Here is a 20925-nt window from a genome sequence, read left to right as displayed (position 1 = left end):
TACAGTGCCTGGCACATAGTGAGCACTTGAGAAATTCCATAATTATAATTATTATTAGTAGTTTGTATCTACCCCAGCACTTAGTACAGTGCCTGGCACACAGTAAGTACTTAACAAATACCATAAGACATAAATATAATTGAGTGATATAAGAACTTGCTCATCCATGTATCCATTCATTCATTGTTTCAATCATATTCATTGAGCACTTACTGTGTGCAAAGCTCTGTATTAAGTGTTTGGGAGAGTACAATATAGCAATTAACACACACATTCCTTGACCGCAGTGAGCTTTTGCTCTTCTTCCCTTCTAGATAGCAAGCTCCTCAAGGCTCAGAATCATGCCTACCAATTCTTTTGTGCCTTTCCCGCAAGCTGGGTACAGCGCTCTGCCCCACCATGAATGCTCAATTACTACCGATTGATCACTATGCCATTTATAAATGGATCAAAAGAAAGAAAACAAAAAAGAAAATCCCTGGCTTTCGCTCAGATCAGTGAGGAAGATCAGTGTCACTGGGTGAGCAGCAGAGGAAGACGTGAGAAGCAGCTAGGCCTAGTGGAAAGAGCACGGACCTGGAAGCCAGGGGACGGGGGTTCTAATCCCAGCTCTGCCACAGGTTCATTCATTCAATTATATTCATTGAGAGCTTACTGTGTGCAGAGCACTGTACTGTGTTTGGAAAGTACGATTCAGCAACAAATATTAATGGTGGTATTTGTTAAGTGCTTACTATGTGCAAAGCACTGTTCTGAGCGCTGGGGGAGATAGAAGGTGATCAGGTTGTCCCACGTGGGGCTCACGGTCTTAATTCCCATTTTACAGATGAGGTAACTGAGGCCCAGAGAAGTGAAGTGACCTGCCCCAAGTCACACAGCTGACAAGTGGGAGAGCTGGGATTAGAACCCATGATCTCTGACTCCCAAGCCCGGGCTCTTTCCACTGAGCCACGCTGCCAATCCCCGCCCAACAACGGGCTCGCAGTCTAGAAGGGGGGAGAGAGACATCAAAACAAGTAAAGAGGCATCAATAGCATCAATATAACTAAATAGAATTAGAGACGTATACACATCATTAATAAAATGAATAGATAATAAGCATGTACATATACACTCAAGTGCTGTGGGGTGGGGAGGGCGGTAAAGCAGAGGGGGCGAGCAGGGGCAATGGGGCGGGGAGGAGGAGCAGAGGATCAGAGGTCTGCTGTGTGATCTTGGGCAAGTCACTTCACTTCTCTGTGCCTCAGTTACCTATCTGTAAAATGGGGATTAAGACTGTGAGCCTCACGTGGCACAACCCGATTACCTTGTATCTAACCCCAGCGTTTAAAACAGTGCTCTGCACAGTGTAAGCGCTTAACAAAACCCAACATTATTCTCTGCGCCTCAGTTATCTCATCGGTAATATGGGGATTAAGACTGTGAGCCCCACGTGGGGCAGGGACTGGGTCCGAACTGATTACCTTGTATCTACCTCAGTGCTTAGAACAGTGCCTGGCACATAGTAAGGGCTTAACACATATCATGATCATTATTCAGAGAGTTTGCTCCTTCCCTGCCTTCCTCAAGGACTGAAGGCCACGACCGGTGCGGATGCAGACCCAGAATGCTTAAGTGGAAACCGTAGCTTCTGATCGCCTGCCGGAGCCATCACAGAGGCTCCGATTCTCCTGCCAGCATCTGTTGGGTTTGTCTGAGGCCTTCTGGGGGTTGCCCTTTCGTCTCTGTCGTTTCCGCTTCGAGGGTTCCCGTGAAGTGCTCGAGAACTGGATCTCATCTGTACGTACCCTGGCAGTCCTCATCACATCAAAGAAATCTGCCACCCGACTCGGAGCTAGCCGCGGGCCGCCCTTCGCCGTTACCCCTCAGACCGCCAGAGATTTAGCAGGGCCGCTGAACGGGGGCCATCTGCGATGGATGGCAAAATACTTAACATTAACTGACGTGCTAAACCCAGGCTCAAGGAACAGGTTTATGGCCGCTGGAACCCTGCTTTAAATCTTTACGACTGCCGGGGCCACTCCCGAAAGCTTGCTCCCGTAGCCCGGACATCGAAAAATGAAAAATCAAAAGAAAGAGAAACAGCAAAATACAACAGTGTGGCTCACTGAAAAGAGCGTGGGCTTCGGAATCAGAGGTCATGGGTTCCACTCCCGGCTCTGCCGCTTGTCAGCTGTGTGACTGTGGGCAAGTCTCTTCACTTCTCTGGGCCTCAGTGACCTCATCTCTAAAATGGGGATTATCTGTGAGCCTCACGTGGGACAAACTGATTACCCTGTATCTGCCCCGGCGCTTAGAACAGTGCTCTGCACATAGTAAGCGCTTAACAAATACCAACATTATTAACTGTAAATCTCATCCGCAGCGAGGCAGTCATTCATTCATTCAATTATATTTATTGAGCGCTTACTGGGTGCAAAGCATTGTATTAAATTCTCATTTGCTGATCAGAAGACTGTTGATCAGATGAGGAAACTCTGGGTACCTTAGAAGGACCGCCCCCTCCCCAGAGATTTGATCTCCCCGAGGCAGGAAATAAAATGCTATCCTCTTAGGTCGGTCTTTCCGATCCAGGTAACGGTGCTTGTGCTATGCCAGATGATAATGATAATAACGACAATAATAATAATGATAATGGTACTTAAGTGCTTACTATATGTCAAACACTGTACTAAGCACTAAAGTGAATACAAACTAATCATACTGGACATATCCCACATAGGGCTCATGGTCTTCATCTCCGCAGAGGCACAGAGAAGTGAAATGACTTACCCCACAGAGGCACAGAGAAGTGAAATTATTAATCCCAATTCTGCCACTTGCTGCTGTGCCCGAGGTTACACAGCAGCAAGTGGCAGAATTGGGATTAATAAAATGCTAATAATAATAATTTTGGTATTTGTTAAGCAGTTATTATGTGTCAGGCACTGTTCTAAGCACTGGGTTAGATGCAAGCTAACTACATTGGACATAGTCCATGTCTCACATGGGGCTCACGGTCTTCATCCCCATTTTACAGATAAGGTAACTGAGGCACAGATTAAGTGAAATGACTTACCCAAGGACGCACCGCAGACAAGAGGCAGAGCTGGGATTAGAACTCAGATCCTTCTGATGCCCAGGTCCGTGTCCTATCCATTAGGCAAAAGTGATTTTCTTGCTTGCTGTTGAAAACTGGCTCTGAGCCCTAGTAGTTCTAGCAGCAGAGTAAAAATATTTATTGAGCGCCCACTGGGTGAAATGCACTATATTAAGCGCTTGGGAAGTAAAACAGGCAAGTGACTCATTCCCTGCCTAGGGGAAACTGACATTCCTTGTCAGTCATCCGGGGACAAGAAAACCACGTGGGGAAAAGTGAAAAGAAGAATGAATTATTTTTTCATTTTCAAACATCAGTTTCGGGGATCATTTTAAGTGATCTCAAATCTTAAATATTTTCCCCTCTGGTCTTGTAGGATCCTTGTGGGCAGAAATCATCCATACTTACGCCTCTGCAATGTGTTCTGCCAAGCACTTAGTACAGTGCTCTGCACACAGAAAAGTGCTCAATAAATACCACTGATCGATTGATCCAATTATCTAATGGAGGAGGCAGTCATGTTTGTCTCTACCCCAGTGCTTAGGACAATGATTGCCATACCCCAGTTGTGATTACTGGCAGCGTGTCTTAGCGGATAGAGCACGGGCCTGGAGTCAGAAGGACTTGGGTTCTAATCCCGCCTCTGCCGCTTGTCTACTGTGTGACCTTGGGCTAATCACTTCACCTCTCTGTGCCTCAGTTCCCTCATCTGTAAAACGGGGATTAAGACTGGGACCCCTGCGTAGGACAGGGACTATGTCCAACCCAATTTGCTTGTATCTACCCCAGCGCTTAGAACAGTGCCTGGCACACGGTAAGGGCTTAACAAATGCCACAGTTATTATTATCTTCTTAGAATGGAAGTCTACTCCTATTTGGATGGGAATTTGGGGATGTTGGTCAGGAGTGGTGTGGTTCTGGGAATCCTTGCTGAAAAAGCCTAATTGTAAGTGGGTTGAGTTGGGATTTTTAAATCCTCTAAGTCTGGAAGTGTGTGTGTGTGCGCGCATACATAAACAGCTCCGGAGGAAGGATATCAAATGAAGAACACAGATTGGTAAGCGACCAAGCCGAAGCAGAAGAATTGAAGGAAGCTGTATTAGTCTGCCCACTGCTGGCTCAGCTGAGTTCGGGAGACATATCGCTCCCGAATTTCCCTGTGCAGAGGAGCCCACGTAGTAGAGCATGGGAAAATATATAATACGGATTCTAAGAGGAGCAGCGATGGACGGTGGGACCGATGGATGGGGATCCCATCTGGCTACTAAAAATGGTGAGGTGCGACGGAAACCTTCACCGCCGGGACGGCGGGCGATTTACCACCTCCCTGTGTCACGGCCAGGAGAATCCTGAAGTCAAGCCAGAGAAGCGTCCGCAGAAGTGGCACGGCCTAGTGGGTAAGGCCTGGGTTTGCAAGTCAGAAGGACCCGAGTTCTGATCCCGGCTCTGCCGCTCATCGGCCGTGTGACCTGAGGCAAATCACTTCATTTCTCTGGGCCTCATCTGTAAAATGGGGATAAAGACCCTGAGCCCCAGGTGGGACAGGAACTGGATCCAAACCCAATTTGCTTGTATCCTTGCCAGCGCTTAATGCAGTTTCTGTCACATAGTAAGAGCTTAACTAATGTCATAATTTTATTATTATTAACATGATTATTAGCGTCTCACACTTTGCAGCCCGCCCAGAGCTACCTCCGCTCTCATAACTGGGAGACCACTGCTTTCCTTCTCTTAAAAACTTTATTAAAATCATATCTCTGCAACAAAGTCTTCCCTGACCAATCTCTCATCTCCCCAACCTATTTCTTTCTGTTTTTTTTTTAAAAAAATGGTACTTGTTAAGCACTGACTGTGTTCCAGACACTGTACTAAGCACCGGGTTAGGTACAAGCTAATCAGGTTGGACACAGTGATTGTCCCACATGGGGCTCACAGTCTTAATCCCCATTTTGCAGATGAAGTAACTGAGGCACAGAGAAGATAAATGACTTCCCCAAGGCCACAGAGACCAAGGGCAGAGATGGGATTAGAAGCCAGGTCCTTCAGACTCCGAGGCTGTGCCCTATCCACTAGACCACACTGCTTTTAAGTTGCTTCAGTGGTCAGGTCTGGCCACTATCCTACTCACTAGCCGCACTAAGCAGCGTGGCTCAGTAGAGAAGCAGCGTGGCTCAGTGGAACGAGCCCGGGCTTGGGAGTCAGAGGTCATGAGTTCGAATCCTGACTCTGCCACTTGTCAGCTGTGTGACTGTGGGCAAGTCACTTACGTTTTCTGTGCCTCAGTTACCTCATCTGTAAAATGGGGATTAACCGTGAGCCTCACGTGGGACAACCTGATTACCCCGTATCTACCCCAGCGCTTAGAACAGTGCTCGGCACATAGTAAGTGCTTAACAAATACCAACGTTATTATTAAGCAGCATGGCCTAAGCTGCAAGAGCATGGATTTGGGAGTCAGAGGTCATGAGTTCTAATCCCAGCCCCGCCATTTGTCAGCTGTGTGACTTTGGGCAAGTCACTTAACTTCTCTGTGCCTCGGTTACCTCATCTGTAAAATGGGGATTAAGTCTGTGAGCCCCACGTGCGGCAACCTGATAACCTCGTATCTACACCAGTGCTTCGAACAGTGCTTGGCACATAGGCTTAACAAATACCATCACTATTTATCAGTGGACTTAACGGCAAATGCAGTTTACAAAGGTGGATCATTTGTGACTGGAGACAAGGTAAATCCCTGGAAAAAATTAGTCCATTTGTTAAAGTGATGAAGGAGTTATGCATTGGGAGAATTAAATGCAATTCTAGGGCCCTTGGAAGCATTTTTTCTTTCTAATGATTGGATCAGTATTAAGTGAATTATGCAGATAAATACTGGTCTTTAGGAGAAAGCAGACCCAAGAGCGTATGCATAAATGATTGAAATACCGAAAGAACAAAATGATCTTACATGAAGGCAGCTGCACGGGGAAGGGGCTTGAAAGCAAATCTTTAAAGCATACATTCAAGTTCAAAGTTAGTCAGTCAATTAATCCATCGGTAGTATTTATTGAATTAGTCCATCAGATTTATTGAGTGCCTATTGTAAGCAGAGCACTGTACTAATCACTTGGGAGAGCACAATACATTAGAGTTGATAGACGTATTCCCTGCCCACAGTGATCTTACAATCTCGGGGGAGATAGACATTAATATAAATAAAGAATTTATAAATATGACCATAGGTGGTATGGGGCTTAGGGTGCACTGGGGCTTTATATCTATGGAAACCCCTCAAAATGGGATATAATGAATGGATTAAAATTCAGTGTTGAGATACTAATAGCTTCAATTTGAATAAAGCAATTCAGATCCCTTTGAATAAGGAAATGTACATTTCTCTAGTCTCTTGCTTTAACACCTAGGCTAATTTCATCCCTCAAATTTCATTTTCCTTCATCCATGGCATTTCATTGAAGTATATTATTCTACTATTTTCAATGATTGCTTACTTCATCTTGAAAGGTTGTAAATACCAAAGCAGTTTGATTTGATTATTCCGGAATACACAACGGAAAGGGTGCCTACAGTAGGATAACCCAATTATCACCTAGATATAATAATAACAACAGTAATAATAATGATAATAATGTTGGTATTTATTAAGTGCTTACTATGTGCAGAGCACTGTTCTAAGCGCCAGGGTAGATACAGGGTAATCAGGTTGTCCCCCTTGAGGCTCACAGTTAATCCCCATTTTACAGATGGGGGAACTGAGGCACAGAGAAGTTAATGATAATGGTGATATAAGAGAAGTGAAGTGACTTGCCCAAGGTTACACTGCAGATGAGTGGCGACTTTTAGAAAACTTAAAAGCTAAAATGCTTCGCCAATTAAAACCCTAATCATGAGTTTAAAGATAAGCCATTGATTTAGCCAAGTAAAGTTCAGGTGCTTCTAATCCTTTTAATTTTGAAACTCCTGAAAAAGTGTTGGCAAAGAATCCATATTGATTTCCTATCCGTACACGCATTCTCAAATGTGTAACCTAAATTTACTGCTTGTTCAGTTGATAGCAATTTAAATGTAATGCTAATTGCATTCTCACTTCCGTTCAGAATTACCAGGTGGATAAAACACGGTCCTGGGAGCCAGAGATACCGGGTTCTAATCCTACTCTGTGCCCTTGGGCAAGTCACTTTGTTTCTCTGGGCCTCAGTTTCCTCAACCTCAAATGGGGATTCAATACCCGTCATCTCTCCGACTTAGACGATGAGCCCAAGCGGTACCTGATTATCTTGGGTCTACCCCGGTGCTTAATAATAATATTTCAAAAGTTCTTACTAAATCCCAAATATTAATAATAATAATTACTGTTGGCTTAACCTGGTCTGAGGCACGTTGAACAAGAATAGCTTTGAAATGATATTTGCCCGTTACTTAGGATGTTAAATACCTTACCATGGTAGTCTCTGCAATGGATCCAAAGCTGTTTATAAATATGTTGCAGGTAACATTAACGGGAGGACCTGAAAAAGAAAGCACAACACCACAGTACTTCTCTGGAACGCTCTCCCTCCTTCGATGTTCCCCGAGATGTAGGAACTTCAATTCTTCTCCCTCCGAGCTCTGTTCCAGGGCCTGAATCTAAATACTTTTTGATCTCCATCACTTTCTCTTGATAGTTTCAAATTACGGAACCTTAACTGGATTGGATTTTCGATTGGTTTTATTGTCCCAGGGGTCTTTCCTCTCTCTTCCAGATTGTGAGTCCTTTGTGGCCGGAGTCAGTGTGCTGATCACTTTGGAGCAGTATGGAGTAGTGGATAGAGCAGGGCCCGGGAGTCAGAAGGTCATGTGTTCTAATCCTAGCTCCGCCACTTGTCTGCTGTGTGACCTTGAGTAAGTCACTCCACTTCTCTGGGCCTCAGTAATCTCATCTGTAAAATGGGGGTCGAGATTGTGAGCCCCACATGGAACAGGGACTGTGTCCAACCTGATTTGCTTGTAGACCCCAGTGCTTAGTACAGTGTGTGGCACATAGCAAGCGCTTAACAAATACCATCATTATTATTTTTATTTTGTAGTTCTGCCTTCACTTCCTTCAGTAGAAATAGCGGCTCTATGTCCATGAAAATGAGAATTAATCAATCAGTGATATTTCTTAAGCACTTACTGTGTGAAGGGCACTGTACTAAGCATTCGGGAGAGTACAACACAACAGTATAAGAGAAGCAGCATGGCTCAGTGGAAAGAGCCCGGACTTGGGAGCCAGAGGTCATGGGTTTGAATCCTGGCTCTGTCACTTGTCAGTTGTGTGACTGTGGGGAAGTCACTTCACTTCCCTGGGCTTCAGTTCCCTCATCTGTAAAATGGGGATTAAGACTGTGAGCCTCATGTGGGATAACCTGATTACCCTGTACCTACCTCAGCGCTTAGAACAGTGCTCTGCACATAGTAAGCGCTTAACAAATACCAACGTTATCATTATTATTATACAATAGACACAATCCCTCCCCAGACGATCTTACAGTCTAAAGGGAAGGTGTCCTAAATGAAGAGAAAGTACATTGGAAATGCATGAAGGGGAAATGAGTGTTCTGGAGTCAGAGGAAGAGAAGAAATTTTTGGGGGGTGGGGGGAGAGTCCCATATGAAGACACTGGGAAGGCTGGGAGAGCTGGGACACTGGGAAGGTTGGGAGAGCAAGCCGCTGAACATCTTCAATAGTGGGTGGAAGTAGGCTGGGAGTTCTCAACCTAACAAATGCCATCATGGACCACATTTTGACACCTTCCCGAGCCCAGGCAGAGTAGAGGGCAACTACAGAGGCTCTGGGGCTGGGAGGCGTTCCTCACTTTATTTGCACCATCCCACGCCTCATCATAAACACAGAGCTAAAACTAAAAGAAGCAATCCGTGCCCTCAGGTAGCTTTACGCTCTAAGTGGGGAGCTAGGCAGACATAAATCATGTATCTACATCTATAATAATAATGATGATATTTGTTTAGCGCTTACTATGTGCCAAGCACTGTTCTAAGTGCTGGGGGAGATAGAAGGTTATCGGGTTGTCCCACATTAGGCTCATAGTCTTCATCCCCATTTTACAGATGAGGTAATGGAGGCACAGAGAAGTCAGGTGACTTGCCCAAAGTCACACAGCTGACAAGTTGCAGAGTCGGAATTAGAACCCAAGACCTCTGACTCCCAAGCCCGGGCTCTTTCCATCTATATAAATGATGACAGCAGGCTGTAAGGTCATAATGGACAGGGAACGTGTCTGCTAATTCTCTTGTACTGTACTCTCCCAAGTGCTTCTAACAGTGTGTGGCACATATTAAGTGCTTACCAAATACCATAATTATTATTATTAATATCATCTCAACTACCAGCCTCTTCAATCCCTTATGTAGATACCATTTGGCATTTTCCACTCATTTATCAATAATAATAATAATGTTGGTATTTGTTAAGCGCTTACTATGTGCAGAGCACTGTTCTAAGCACTGGGGGAGATACAGAGTAATCAGGTTGTCCCACGCGAGGCTCACAGTCTCCATCCCCATTTTACAGATGAGGGAACTGAGGCACAGAGAAGTTAAGTGACTTGCCCACACTCACCCAGCTGACAAGTGGCAGAGCCGGCATTCGAACCCATGACCCCTGACTCCAAAGCCCGGGCTCTTTCCACTGAGCCACGCTGCTTCCCAATCCATTGATGGTATTTATTGAGTGCTTACTATGGGGAGAGCACCGTGCTAAGCTCTTGGGATAGTATTATTCCTTTATATCATTTTTCCATACTCTTGCTATTATTAGAAACACACATCTTTTTCTCCTGGAACTAATCTATAAATGTGTGTGTGTGCGTATAATACACACATATCAATTCATGAATGGGATTTCTTGAGCGCTTACTATGCGCAGAGCACTGTGCTAAGCACTTGGGAGAATACAATATACGAGAATCAGACCGTAAGCCCGTCAAAGGGCAGGGACCGTCTCTGTTGCCGATTTGTACATTCCAAGCGCTTAGTACAGTGCTCTGCACATAGTAAGCGCTCAATAAATACTATTGAATGAACGAATGAGAATTAGCAGTCACGTTCCCTACCCATAACGACCTTCCAATCTGCAGGCATATACGTAGATAGCTATAGATAGATGATTTAGGTCTGCCTATCTCCCCACTTAACGTGGAAACTCCCTGAGTTTTGCATTTAATTAATTTTATTCTGCCTACAGGAGGTGTTCAATGAGTAGCACAGAATGCATGAACAATAAGGAAGAGAAAATGGATTTAGTGCAGTTGTTGTTGTTGTCTTATGTTGTCGAGTCACGTCCGACCCACAGCGACGTCATGGACGCGTCTCTTCCAGAACGTCCCACTTCCACCTGCCATTGTTCTGGTAAGCGGATCCATAGATTTTCTTGGTCAGAATCAGGAAGGGCTTTACCCTTGCCCCCTCCCGTGCAGCAAACGAGTCTCTGCCCTCTACTCTCTCCCATGCCACTGCTGCCCGGCACAGGGGAGTTTTGACTTGTAACAGATTGTCTTCCACTCGCTAGCCACTGGCCAAGCTAAGAATGGAACGGACGGGCCTCTGCTTGACTCTCCCTCCCGTAGTCGAGCCTGGTAGAGGACTGGAAACTCTCCAGGTGCCACCCTGAGAGGGTTTGGTAAAGTACAAGCTAGAATTTAAATTGGCAGGCAAGACATTTATATGTCAGGAATTAAATCTGCAAGGAACTGATATGCACGGAATTACGTTCTATTCCCTCCTATTTAGACTCTGAGCCCATTTGGGACAGGGACTGTTTCCAACCTGCTTATCTTGTATTTAATCCAGCACTCAGTGCAGTGTTTGGCACATAGCAAGTGCTTAACTGCGCTTAGATCTGTCCCCTCTAGGCACCTGGCATTCACCCCACCCTCAGCCCCTCCGGACTTACGTACCTATCCATGATGTTTTTATCTATATTAACGTCTGTCTCTCCCTGTAGACTCTAAGCTCATTGTAGGTGGAAAGAATATTTCTAACTCTTTTGTAATATCTTCTCCCTTAGTACAGTGTTCTGTACACAAGAGTCAATAAACACCATTGATTATCATTATTATTATTACTTAAGGGCATCGGGCTTTTTTAATATTTCAGTTTTACTGTCAACTTGAGGGAATGTAGGTTTCCAAAGGTTAGTAAGTTCCCAAAATTGGATGTTTAAAACTGGGGGGTAAAGCTGCTGAGCACTGAAGAGGAGGTGGATGGAGGAAACCAGGAATAATATCATTATTATTATTAATAAGGATAAGCATTAATGGGAAGCAGCGTGGCTCAGGGGAAAGAGCCTGGGCTTCGGAGTCAGAGGTCATGGGTTCGACTCCCGGCTCTGCCACTTGTCAGCTGTGTGACTGTGGGCGAGTCACTTCACTTCTCTGGGCCTCAGTTACTTCCTCTGTAAAATGGGGATTAACTGAGAGCCTCACGAGGGACAACCTGATGGCCCTGTATCTTCTCCAGCGCTTAGAACAGTGCTTTGCACATAGTAAGCGCTTAACAAATACCAACATTATTATTATTACTTCACTTTGAGTAATATTTTCCTATGAATGAGTCAATAGCCATGCCAGAAATTATTCTCCAGAACCCCTCCCTGGTTCTGTAGCTTAAAAGCACTGATGGGTTGCATAACTTTCACTGATGCAGAGCTCCAATTGCCCGCCAATGGCAGCAAAAATAAAGAGCTCTTTTGCTTCAATTATCAATTTGAATTTGACTGGGCTGATCTGTTAAAGCTTCAGTTACCTGAACAGCTAGCTATCTTTGAAATAGAGGAATATTTCAAATATTTTAGGTACAGAGAGGACAAAATAAAAGCTCCCACATCTCTGCAACGGGGAAGCAAGTCAAGACCAGCGACCACTTAGACTCTGAGTTTTGCAGTTTTGCCGTCTCAACAGATTTAAATTGCAATGGTCAGGTCTCCATGCCATTGCCCAATTCAACCTCAAATTGGCTTGCTCAGTGATCGATAGTTCACACCTTCTCCTCTACTCCCACGACCTGCCCTAACTCAAAGAATTTAAAAGATGTGAATTAAACTCCTTCGCCAGGGTAGAGCTAAGAGAGGCTGGAACTTGCATTTTAGAATGTTATGGAAGGCTTCCGGATTCTGGGAAGCCCCCCAATGCAACGAGGAGACACTAAAACAGCTGCTTTAGCCACAGTGGGAAGCTGTGTAACATTGCTGAAGTAGACCGAGTGTAAGAGTCTGAGGTCCTGGGTTCTAATAGCGACTCCGCTACTTTCCTGCTGTGTGATCTTGGGCAAGTCACTTAACTTCTCTGCGCCTCAGGTCCCTCATCTGCAAAATGGGATTCAATACCCGTTCTCCCTCCAACTTACTTTGTGAGCCTCATGTGGGAACTGATTGCTCTGTATCTATCCCAGCACTTAGTACAGTGTTTGGCATATAGTGATCGGTTAACGAATATAATAATGATGTTGGTATGTGTTAAGCGCTTACTATGTGCCGAGCACTGTTCTAAGCGCTGGGGAATCAGGTTGTCCCACGTGGGCCTCACAGTCTTAATCCCCATTTTCAGATGAGGTAACTGAGGCACCGAGAAGTTAAGTGACTTGCCCACAGTCACACAGCTGACAAGTGGCCATGCCAGAATTCGAACCCATGACCTCTGACTCCAAATCCCATGCTCTTTCCACTGAGCCACGCTGCTTCTCTAATACTATTATTATTGTTATTATAACAACATTCAACTGATTTTTTGTGTTTGTTGTTGTCCTTGGATTCTTCTGTTACGTCTTTATGAATTTAATCGTTCCTCCTATACCTGTCACCACCCCACATTGTCCCCTATTTTGATTGTGAGCCTTCCCCACATCCTCAGAGTCCTCTCCAGCACTTAGTACAGTTTTCTATACAGTAAGTGCTCAGTAAATACCAATGCATAAATGAATGAATGCATATGGGGGGATTTCCCGGTTTCCTTCATCCACCTTCTCTTTAGTGCTCAGCAGCTTTACCTCCCCCCCCCCTCCCCATTTAAGGGTTATCACAGTTTTAAACATCAAATTTTGGGAACTTATTAACCTTTGGAAACCTACATCCCCTTAAGTTGAAAGTAAAACAGAAATATTTAAAAAGCCTAATGCCCTTAAGTCAAAGTTCCAATCAGATGCACGAGAACATTCCAGGTTCTTTTGTTCCCATTTGAAATATTGCATCCACCAAGTATTACTGCATCCCCACTGATCCAGTTGGTTTTTTCCAGGACATTCCAAGATTGACTCTTTCCATCTTGCTTACCCAGTTGGACAGTCAAGTGCTTAATACAGTGCTCAAGCTCTTAGTACAGTGTTCTGCACGCAGTAAGCGCTCAATAAATCCTTTTGAATGAACGAACAAGGAGCAAACCAGCCAGATCAATTTTTAATCCTCCACTTCATTATCCATTGTAGACTCTTTAATACTACCTTCTTGAGATTAACAGTTTCTAGTTGAATCTCGTGGGACAATTGTATTTTGAGAGAGGAATTTTTATTTTAAGAGAAATACCCTTTTTTTACCAATATGAATGGAGGACTCGAATCTATAATATCGGGGGGCGGGGGATAGGGGAAGAAAGAAAGCAGAGATTGTTCCCCACATGAAATCTAATATATTTGGAGTCCATTAGTCCTCCCTCATTATCTGAAAACCCATCCCAAGAACTCGGACATCGGTACTCTCCTATTCTTCCCTGGACTGCATTTTCAGCTAAAGTCCTTTGACGGCCTTTTGGATTTCATGACGTTTCTAACTGTGCAGTCTTCAGATGGGTTAAGTGGATTTTTCTTCCAAAGTTCTTTCCCCAGTTCACAGTCTCCATCTACCTCCCTACATGCCACACCCCTGACAAGGACCTTGGATGGAAGGAAGGAAAAGGGGATCCAGGTTTATGAGCTAGGTGAGCAGGAGGAAAAATGAGAAGAGGAAGAGCTGAGGATAGAGTGGAAAGCATTAAGCAAAGGACAGCTAAAGTGCCACAGAGAAAAGAAGTTTTATAAAATGCCAGTGGAGCTTCACTTTAACAACTAGGCCTAACTTGGCCTATTTTGTTTTTGTTTTCCCTTTTTTTTTTTTTTTGGTTCTTGTTTAGTGCTTACTATGTTCCAAGCTCTGTACTAAGCATCAGGGTAGTTACAAGGTAATCAGTTTGGACAGAGTCCCTTTCCTAAGTGGGCCTCACAGTTTTAGTAGTTGAGGAATGTGAGGCACAGAAAAGTGAGGTGACTTGCCCAATCACACAGCAGACAGGTTGTGGAGATAAGATTGGAACCCAGGCCCTATGGCTCCCAGGCCCATGCTCTTTCCACTAGACCACACCGCTCGTTTTGGTCGGTATTGAACATGGCATGTTAGAGTAACAAAATCAAGTTTTGTAATGTTTATTTCTTTCAAAAGAGGGAAGCGAGGCCTGGAAAAGTGTAAATCCACAATTTACAGGAATCACTGTGGAAAAAGCAACCCATCTACTCTCCTCGATCAAATTGATTTTCTTCAATCCAGAAGAACCCGAGACCCTAATTAAATCAAGAACACGTTTCAGCTTCGACTCCCGATCGCTTTTCAATGGGAATGATTGGCCTCTCACCCTGTACCCACTTGATAGCAGTTGGGTTGAAATCATAACTTCTTCTCTTGGGAAGGAGAAGGTCATGTAGACGATTTAGTATATGCTGCCTTTTTCCCTTTCTTTACCTCCTAAGACTATCTTTTCTTTTATAATATAAAACTGTCTCCTGACATTTAGGTTTAGAAAAACTCCATTTTCCTGAACGGTGAATGGTGAAGATGATGATAATAGTAATAATGGCATATATTAAGTTTTTTCTAGGTGTCAGTTGGTGCTAAGCCCTGGGGTACATATAAGATCGTGAGCTTGAATGCACTTTTTGCACACAAGGCTCATAGTCCAAGAGGAAGAACATGTTTTTTTCTCCCCATTTGGCAGATGAAGAAACTAAGACCCAGAGAAATTAAGTACCTTGCCCAAAGCCACACATCATGTAAGTGGCAGGGGTAGGATTAGAACCAGGGTCTCCTGACTCTCAATCCCATGTTCTTTCTGCTAGGTCCCTCTGCCTCCCAAGAATATTCTACAATAACAGTGAGGGAAGAAAAGTCCTCCAGAATGAAATATTTGCCCTAAAGATCCACCCTCCCCTTCGCTCCAGCAGATTGAGAATTCAGATAATTTCTCAATACGGTATTTTTGAGTAGAGTAGATGCATCCGTAGTGTCTCCTCATCATTAGAAGTTGCTTGTCTAACCTGTGTGAAGCACGTCTATTAAAACGCAATGGGATCGTATCTAGTAGGGGGTACAGTGTGTGTTTGCTATGTGCAAAACGCTAAGAGCTGGGCATAGAATTCCAAGTCAGATGCTGTTTATTCTTGTGAGGGGATCTTCATCATGTGAAATTCTACTTCCCACATGGGCAAGTTTTTGAGCAATTAAAGGAAGACTATATTGGTGAATTTGCCTTAAATATAATTGTTAGTTATACTCAGTGGACAGTTAAGAAAACACCGAGTTTAGAAAAATGCAAATCTTTAGTTCGGTTTGGAATTCAGGTACAATAAAAGCTTTGTCTCTGGCTTTCTACCAATTGGAAATCTCAAGTCACCAGGTTTTTTAACCTCCAGTACCCCCCAGGATAGAGATGAATAAATTCATTCATTCATTCATTCAATAGTATTTATTGAGCGCTTACTATGTGCAGAGCACTGTACTAAGCGCTTGGGATGAACAAGTCGGCAACAGATAGAGACGGTCCCTGCCGTTTGACGGGCTCACGGTCTGATCGGGGGAGACGGACAGACGAGAACGATGGCAATAAATAGAGTCAAGGGGAAGAACATCTCGTAAAAACCGATGGCGACTAAATAGAATCGAGGCGATGTACAATTCATTAACAAAATGAATAGGGTAACGGAAATATATACAGTTGAGCGGACGAGTACAGTGCTGTGGGGATGGGAAGGGAGAGGTGGAGGAGCAGAGGGAAAAGGGGAAAAAGAGGGTTTAGCTGCGGAGAGGTGAAGCGGGGGTGGCAGAGGGAGTAGAGGGAGAAGGGGAGCTCAGTCTGGGAAGGCCTCTCGGAGGAGGTGAGTTTTAAGTAGGGTTTTGAAGAGGGGAAGAGAATCAGTTTGGCGGAGGTGAGGAGGGAGGGCGTCCCGGGACCGCGGGAGGACGTGGCCCCGGGGGTCGACGGCGGGATGGGCGAGACTGAGGGACGACGAGGAGGTGGGTGGCGGAGGAGCGGAGCGTGCGGGGTGGGCGGTAGGAAGAGAGAAGGGAGGAGAGGTAGGAAGGGGCGAGGTGACGGACAGCCTCGAAGCCTAGAGTGAGGAGTTTCTGTTTGGAGCGGAGGTCGATAGGCAACCACTGGAGTTGTTTAAGAAGGGGAGTGACATGCCCAGATCGTTTCTGCGGGAAGATGAGCCGGGCAGCGGAGTGAAGAATAGATCGGAGCGGGGTGAGAGAGGAGGAAGGGAGGTCAGAGAGAAGGCCGACACAGTAGTCTAGCCGGGATATGACGAGAGCCCGTAGCAGTAAGGTAGCCGTTTGGGTGGAGAGGAAAGGGCGGATCTTGGCGATATCGTAGTGGTGAAACCGGCAGGTCTCGGTAACGGATAGGACGCGTGGGGCGAACGAGAGAGACGAGTCAAGGATGACACCGAGATCGCGGGCCCGAGAGACGGGAAGGACGGTCGTGCCATCCACGGTGATAGAGAAGTCTGGGAGAGGACCGGGTTCGGGAGGGAAGATGAGGAGCTCAGTCTCGCTCACGTTGAGTTTTAGGTGGCGGGCCGACATGCAGGTGGAGACGTCCCGGAGGCGGGAGGAGATGCGAGCCCGAAGGGAGGGGGAGAGGACGGGGGCGGAGATGTAGATCTGCGTGTCATCCGCGTAGAGATGGTAGTCAAAGCCGTGAGAGCGAATGAGTTCACCGAGGGAGTGAGTGTAAATGGAGAACAGAAGAGGGCCGAGAACTGACCCTTGAGGAACTCCGACGGTTAAAGGATGGCAGGGGGAGGAGGCTCCAGCGAAGGAGACCGAGAATGACCGGCCAGAGAGGTGAGAGGAGAACCGGGAGAGGACGGAGTCCGTGAAGCCGAGGTGAGATAAGGTATGGAGGAGAAGGGGATGGTCGACGGTGTCAAAGGCAGCAGAGAGGTCAAGGAGGATCAGAATGGAGCAGGAGCCATCGGATCTGGCAAGAAGGAGGTCACGGGTGACCTTAGAGAGAGCAGTCTCGGTAGAGTGGAGGGGACGGAAGCCAGATTGGAGGGGGTCTAGGAGAGAATGGGAATCCACCCCACCCCTTGCCCCAGTTCCATCTACCCCTCCCCTAAAGGGATGGGTGGGAAAAGTCAGGATGAGCATAATTTTCCTGGAACCTCCTGATTATGTTCTCCCAAGTCCTAGTAGGACTGCCTCTGGCACTGCAGGGTAGTAGATGAGTAGGGTAGTAGATGAGTATTGAGGGTAGTAGATGAGTCTTGAGATACCTGTTATTCTGATTAAAAAACAATTCCCCTTCACTGTGACCTTTAATGTAGCAGTTCCTGCTTGGAACTCCCTAGTGCTCTAGAAAGAAAGACCCGGCTCTTATTTAGCTGGAATTTTTCGATTAACCAGCACTTTCATTTCCCCTGGTATGCCAGATTACAAACCCTTTCCTGTACTTCGAAGGTTTCCGTAGAAATAAGTAGGGCAACACCCTGACCACGTAGACGGCACTAACTCAAACCAATTTAGACAGACCCCAGAATCCATTTCTCTCGGGCCTCATGAGAAACCACAACAGCATTTCCAAAACAGTCATCTGCAGGATTGGGTTGAAATGAACCGGACAGTGAGCAGAGAGGTTACCTTTGAAATTGGGTCTGATTCTTGCGTCATAACCGGAGGTCCTACCCATTAACTTATCCAGAAAATCAGATGGCGACATGGGTGTGCTACGTGATCTTGCACTGCTTGTTTCCTTTGTGGCCACCAAACTGCAAAAAAATTAACACAGAGACAGATTATACCCGGGCCCGCTCTCTAGCCAGGTAACAACTGCAAAAAGGAGGTATTTGACAGAGATTTGGAAGAGGACAAATAGAGAAATGACTTCAACGTCAACAGAGGCAATAAATCAGTCAATCATCTAATGGTATTTATTGAGCATCTACTGGGCACAGAATACTATGCTAAGTGCTCAAGAGAGCCTAATAAGAATAATGATGATGATGGCATTTGTTAACTGCTTACTATGTGCCAGGCACTCTACTAAGCACTGGGGTGGACATAAGCAAATCATGTTGGACGCAGTCCCTGTCCCACATGGGGCTCACGGTCTAAATCCCCATTTTGCAGAGGAGGTAACTGAGTCACAGAGAAGTGGAGTGACTTGCCCATGGTCACACAGCAGACAAATGGTGGAGGTGGGATTAGAACCCATGACCTTCTGATTCCCTCGCCCATGCTCTATCCGCTACACCATGATGCTTCTACAGTAAAATAGGTAAACAGATCACAGATGTATTTGAAACATGAGTGCTAAGTTTTCTCGGAGAGGCTGAGGGTGAAAAGAAGGTAGGATTTGAAGGGAGTGCAGGGCTGGAAAGGGACAGAATAGCATCAGTTGTTTTAGTATCAGTTGTTTTCAGCCCAGCACTTGGTAGAGATGTGGGATAAGGGAGACTAGTAATAAATAATAATAATTATCTAAACATTGAGGTAGACACAGGTTAATCAGGTTGGACACAGTCCTGTCATTCATTCATTCAATCACATTTATTGAGCGCTTACTGTGTGCAGAGCACTATACTAAGTGCTTGGGAAAGTACAATACTATGATAAACAGTGACGTTCCTTGCCCACAACGAGGTTACATTTTAGAAGTGGGGAGACAGACATCACTACAAATAAATGAAATTAAAGATACGTAAACGCTGAGAGGCTGGGAGGGAGGAAGAGCAAAAGGAGTAAGTCAGGGTGATGCAGAAGGGAGTGGGAGGTGAGGAAAAGTGGGGTTTAGTGTGGGACGGCCTCAAGGAGGAGGTGTGCCTTCAACAAGGCTTAGAGGTAAGATAGAGTACATGTAGAAGGTAGAATCATCTACATGGATGATTCCCAAATTTACCTCTCCAGCCCTTTCCTGTTGTCTCTTTTTTAAATTTTTAATTATGATATCTGTTGAGTGCTTATTATGTGGCAGGCACTGTACTAAGTGCTGGTGTAGAAACAATCTACCACAGTCCAACGTGAGCTCGCTGTGGGCAGGGATTGTCTCTCTTTATTGCTGTATTGTACTTTCCCAAGTGCTGAATACAGTGGTCTGCACACAGTAAGCACTCAATAAATACAATTGAATGGATGAATCCCAGATGGGGCTCACAGTCTTAATCACCATTTGACAGATGAGGTAACTGAGGCTCAGAAAAATGAAATAACTTGCCTAAGGTCACACAGCAAAGTGTCAGGAGCATTTCCTCCTACTCTCAGGGCATCTACTCTTCCGTATCCCTCTGATATCTCAACCCTAACATGTCCAAAGGCAGAACTCCTCATCTTTTCACCCGAGCCCTGTCCCCCTCCCACCCCCCACCGCCTGCCTTTTCCATCGCTGTCATTCATTCATTCAATAGTATTTATTGAGCGCTTACTATGTGCAGAGCACTGTACTAAGCGCTTGGGATGAACAAGTCGGCAACAGATAGAGACAGTCCCTGCCGTTTGACGGGCTTACAGTCTAATCGGGGGAGACGGACAGACGAGAACGATGGCACTAAACAGCGTCGAGGGGAAGAACGTCTCGTAAAAACCGATGGCAACTAAATAGAATCGAGGCGATGTACAATTCATTAACAAAATAAATAGGGTAACGAAAATATATACAGTTGAGCGGACGGGTACGGTGCTGTGGGGATGGGAAGGGAGAGGTGGAGGAGCAGGGGGAAAAGGGGAAAATGAGGCTTTAGCTGCGGAGAGGTAAAGGGGGGATGGCAGAGGGAGTAGAGGGGGAAGAGGAGCTCAGTCTGGGAAGGCCTCTTGGAGGAGGTGATTTTTAAGTAAGGTTTTGAAGAGGGAAAGAGAATCAGTTTGGCGGAGGTGAGGAGGGAGGGCGTTCCGGGACCGTGGGAGGACGTGACCCCGGGGGTCGACGGCGGGATGGGCGAGACCGAGGGACGGCGAGGAGTTGGGCGGCGGAGGAGCGGAGCGTGCGGGGTGGGCGGTAGAAAGAGAGAAGGGAGGAGAGGTAGGAAGGGGCGAGGTGATGGAGAGCCTTGAAGCCTAGAGTGAGGAGTTTTTGTTTGGAGCGGAGGTCGATAGGCAACCACTGGAGTCGATAGTCCCCGCATCCTCTCCGCCTCACAAGCCCATAATCTTTGTATTATCCTCGACTGACTTCTCTCATTCAACCCACATATTCAATCTGTCACCAAATCCTGTCTGTTCTCCCTTACACCACCACTAAAATCTGCTCTATCTTACCACATTGCTACCACATTGATCGAAGCATTTATCCTAGCGCTGACTCCGCCTCCGCGCTGACCTCTCTGCCTCCTGTCTCTCCCCATTCAGACCATACCTCACTCGAGTGCCGGAATCAATTTTCTACAAAACCATTCAGTCCATTATTCCCCACTCCTCAAGAACCTCCAGTGGTCTCCCATCCTCCTCTACGTCCAAGAGGAACTCTTTTTAAAGGTTTTAAAGCACTCAATCACCTTACCTCCTCCTATATTATTCATCCGTTCGGTAGTATTTAGTTTGAGCGCTTACCTTGTGCAAAGCACTGACTGTACTAACCT

At 45.7% G+C, this 20925-nt stretch overlaps 1 protein-coding gene and 1 non-coding gene across 2 annotated transcripts in view; both read right to left on the bottom strand.

Moving 5' to 3' along the window:
* Positions 1-18125, bottom strand: part of GLRA3 (glycine receptor alpha 3) — a gene marked incomplete at its 5' end in the record, with an annotated part of 71009 nt that extends 52884 nt beyond the window's left edge. Inside the window, 2 exons of the mRNA XM_029076379.2 lie at positions 7517-7584; positions 17996-18125. Coding sequence (XP_028932212.2) covers positions 7517-7584; positions 17996-18125 — 198 coding nt within the window. The remainder of the gene's footprint in view (positions 1-7516; positions 7585-17995) is intronic.
* LOC114815735 lies at positions 10595-10732 on the bottom strand. The gene has a single exon (XR_003763538.1). It is a non-coding gene; the product is annotated as a small nucleolar RNA SNORA7 (small nucleolar RNA).
* Positions 18126-20925: the final 2800 nt, after the last annotated feature.

The sequence above is a fragment of the Ornithorhynchus anatinus genome, chromosome 12 (assembly GCF_004115215.2).
Source record: "Ornithorhynchus anatinus isolate Pmale09 chromosome 12, mOrnAna1.pri.v4, whole genome shotgun sequence".
In the NCBI taxonomy this organism is placed as follows: Eukaryota; Metazoa; Chordata; class Mammalia; order Monotremata; family Ornithorhynchidae; genus Ornithorhynchus; species Ornithorhynchus anatinus.
The sequence above is the reverse complement of the archived record's forward strand: the minus strand, read 5'-3'. Positions and strand labels throughout refer to the sequence as shown.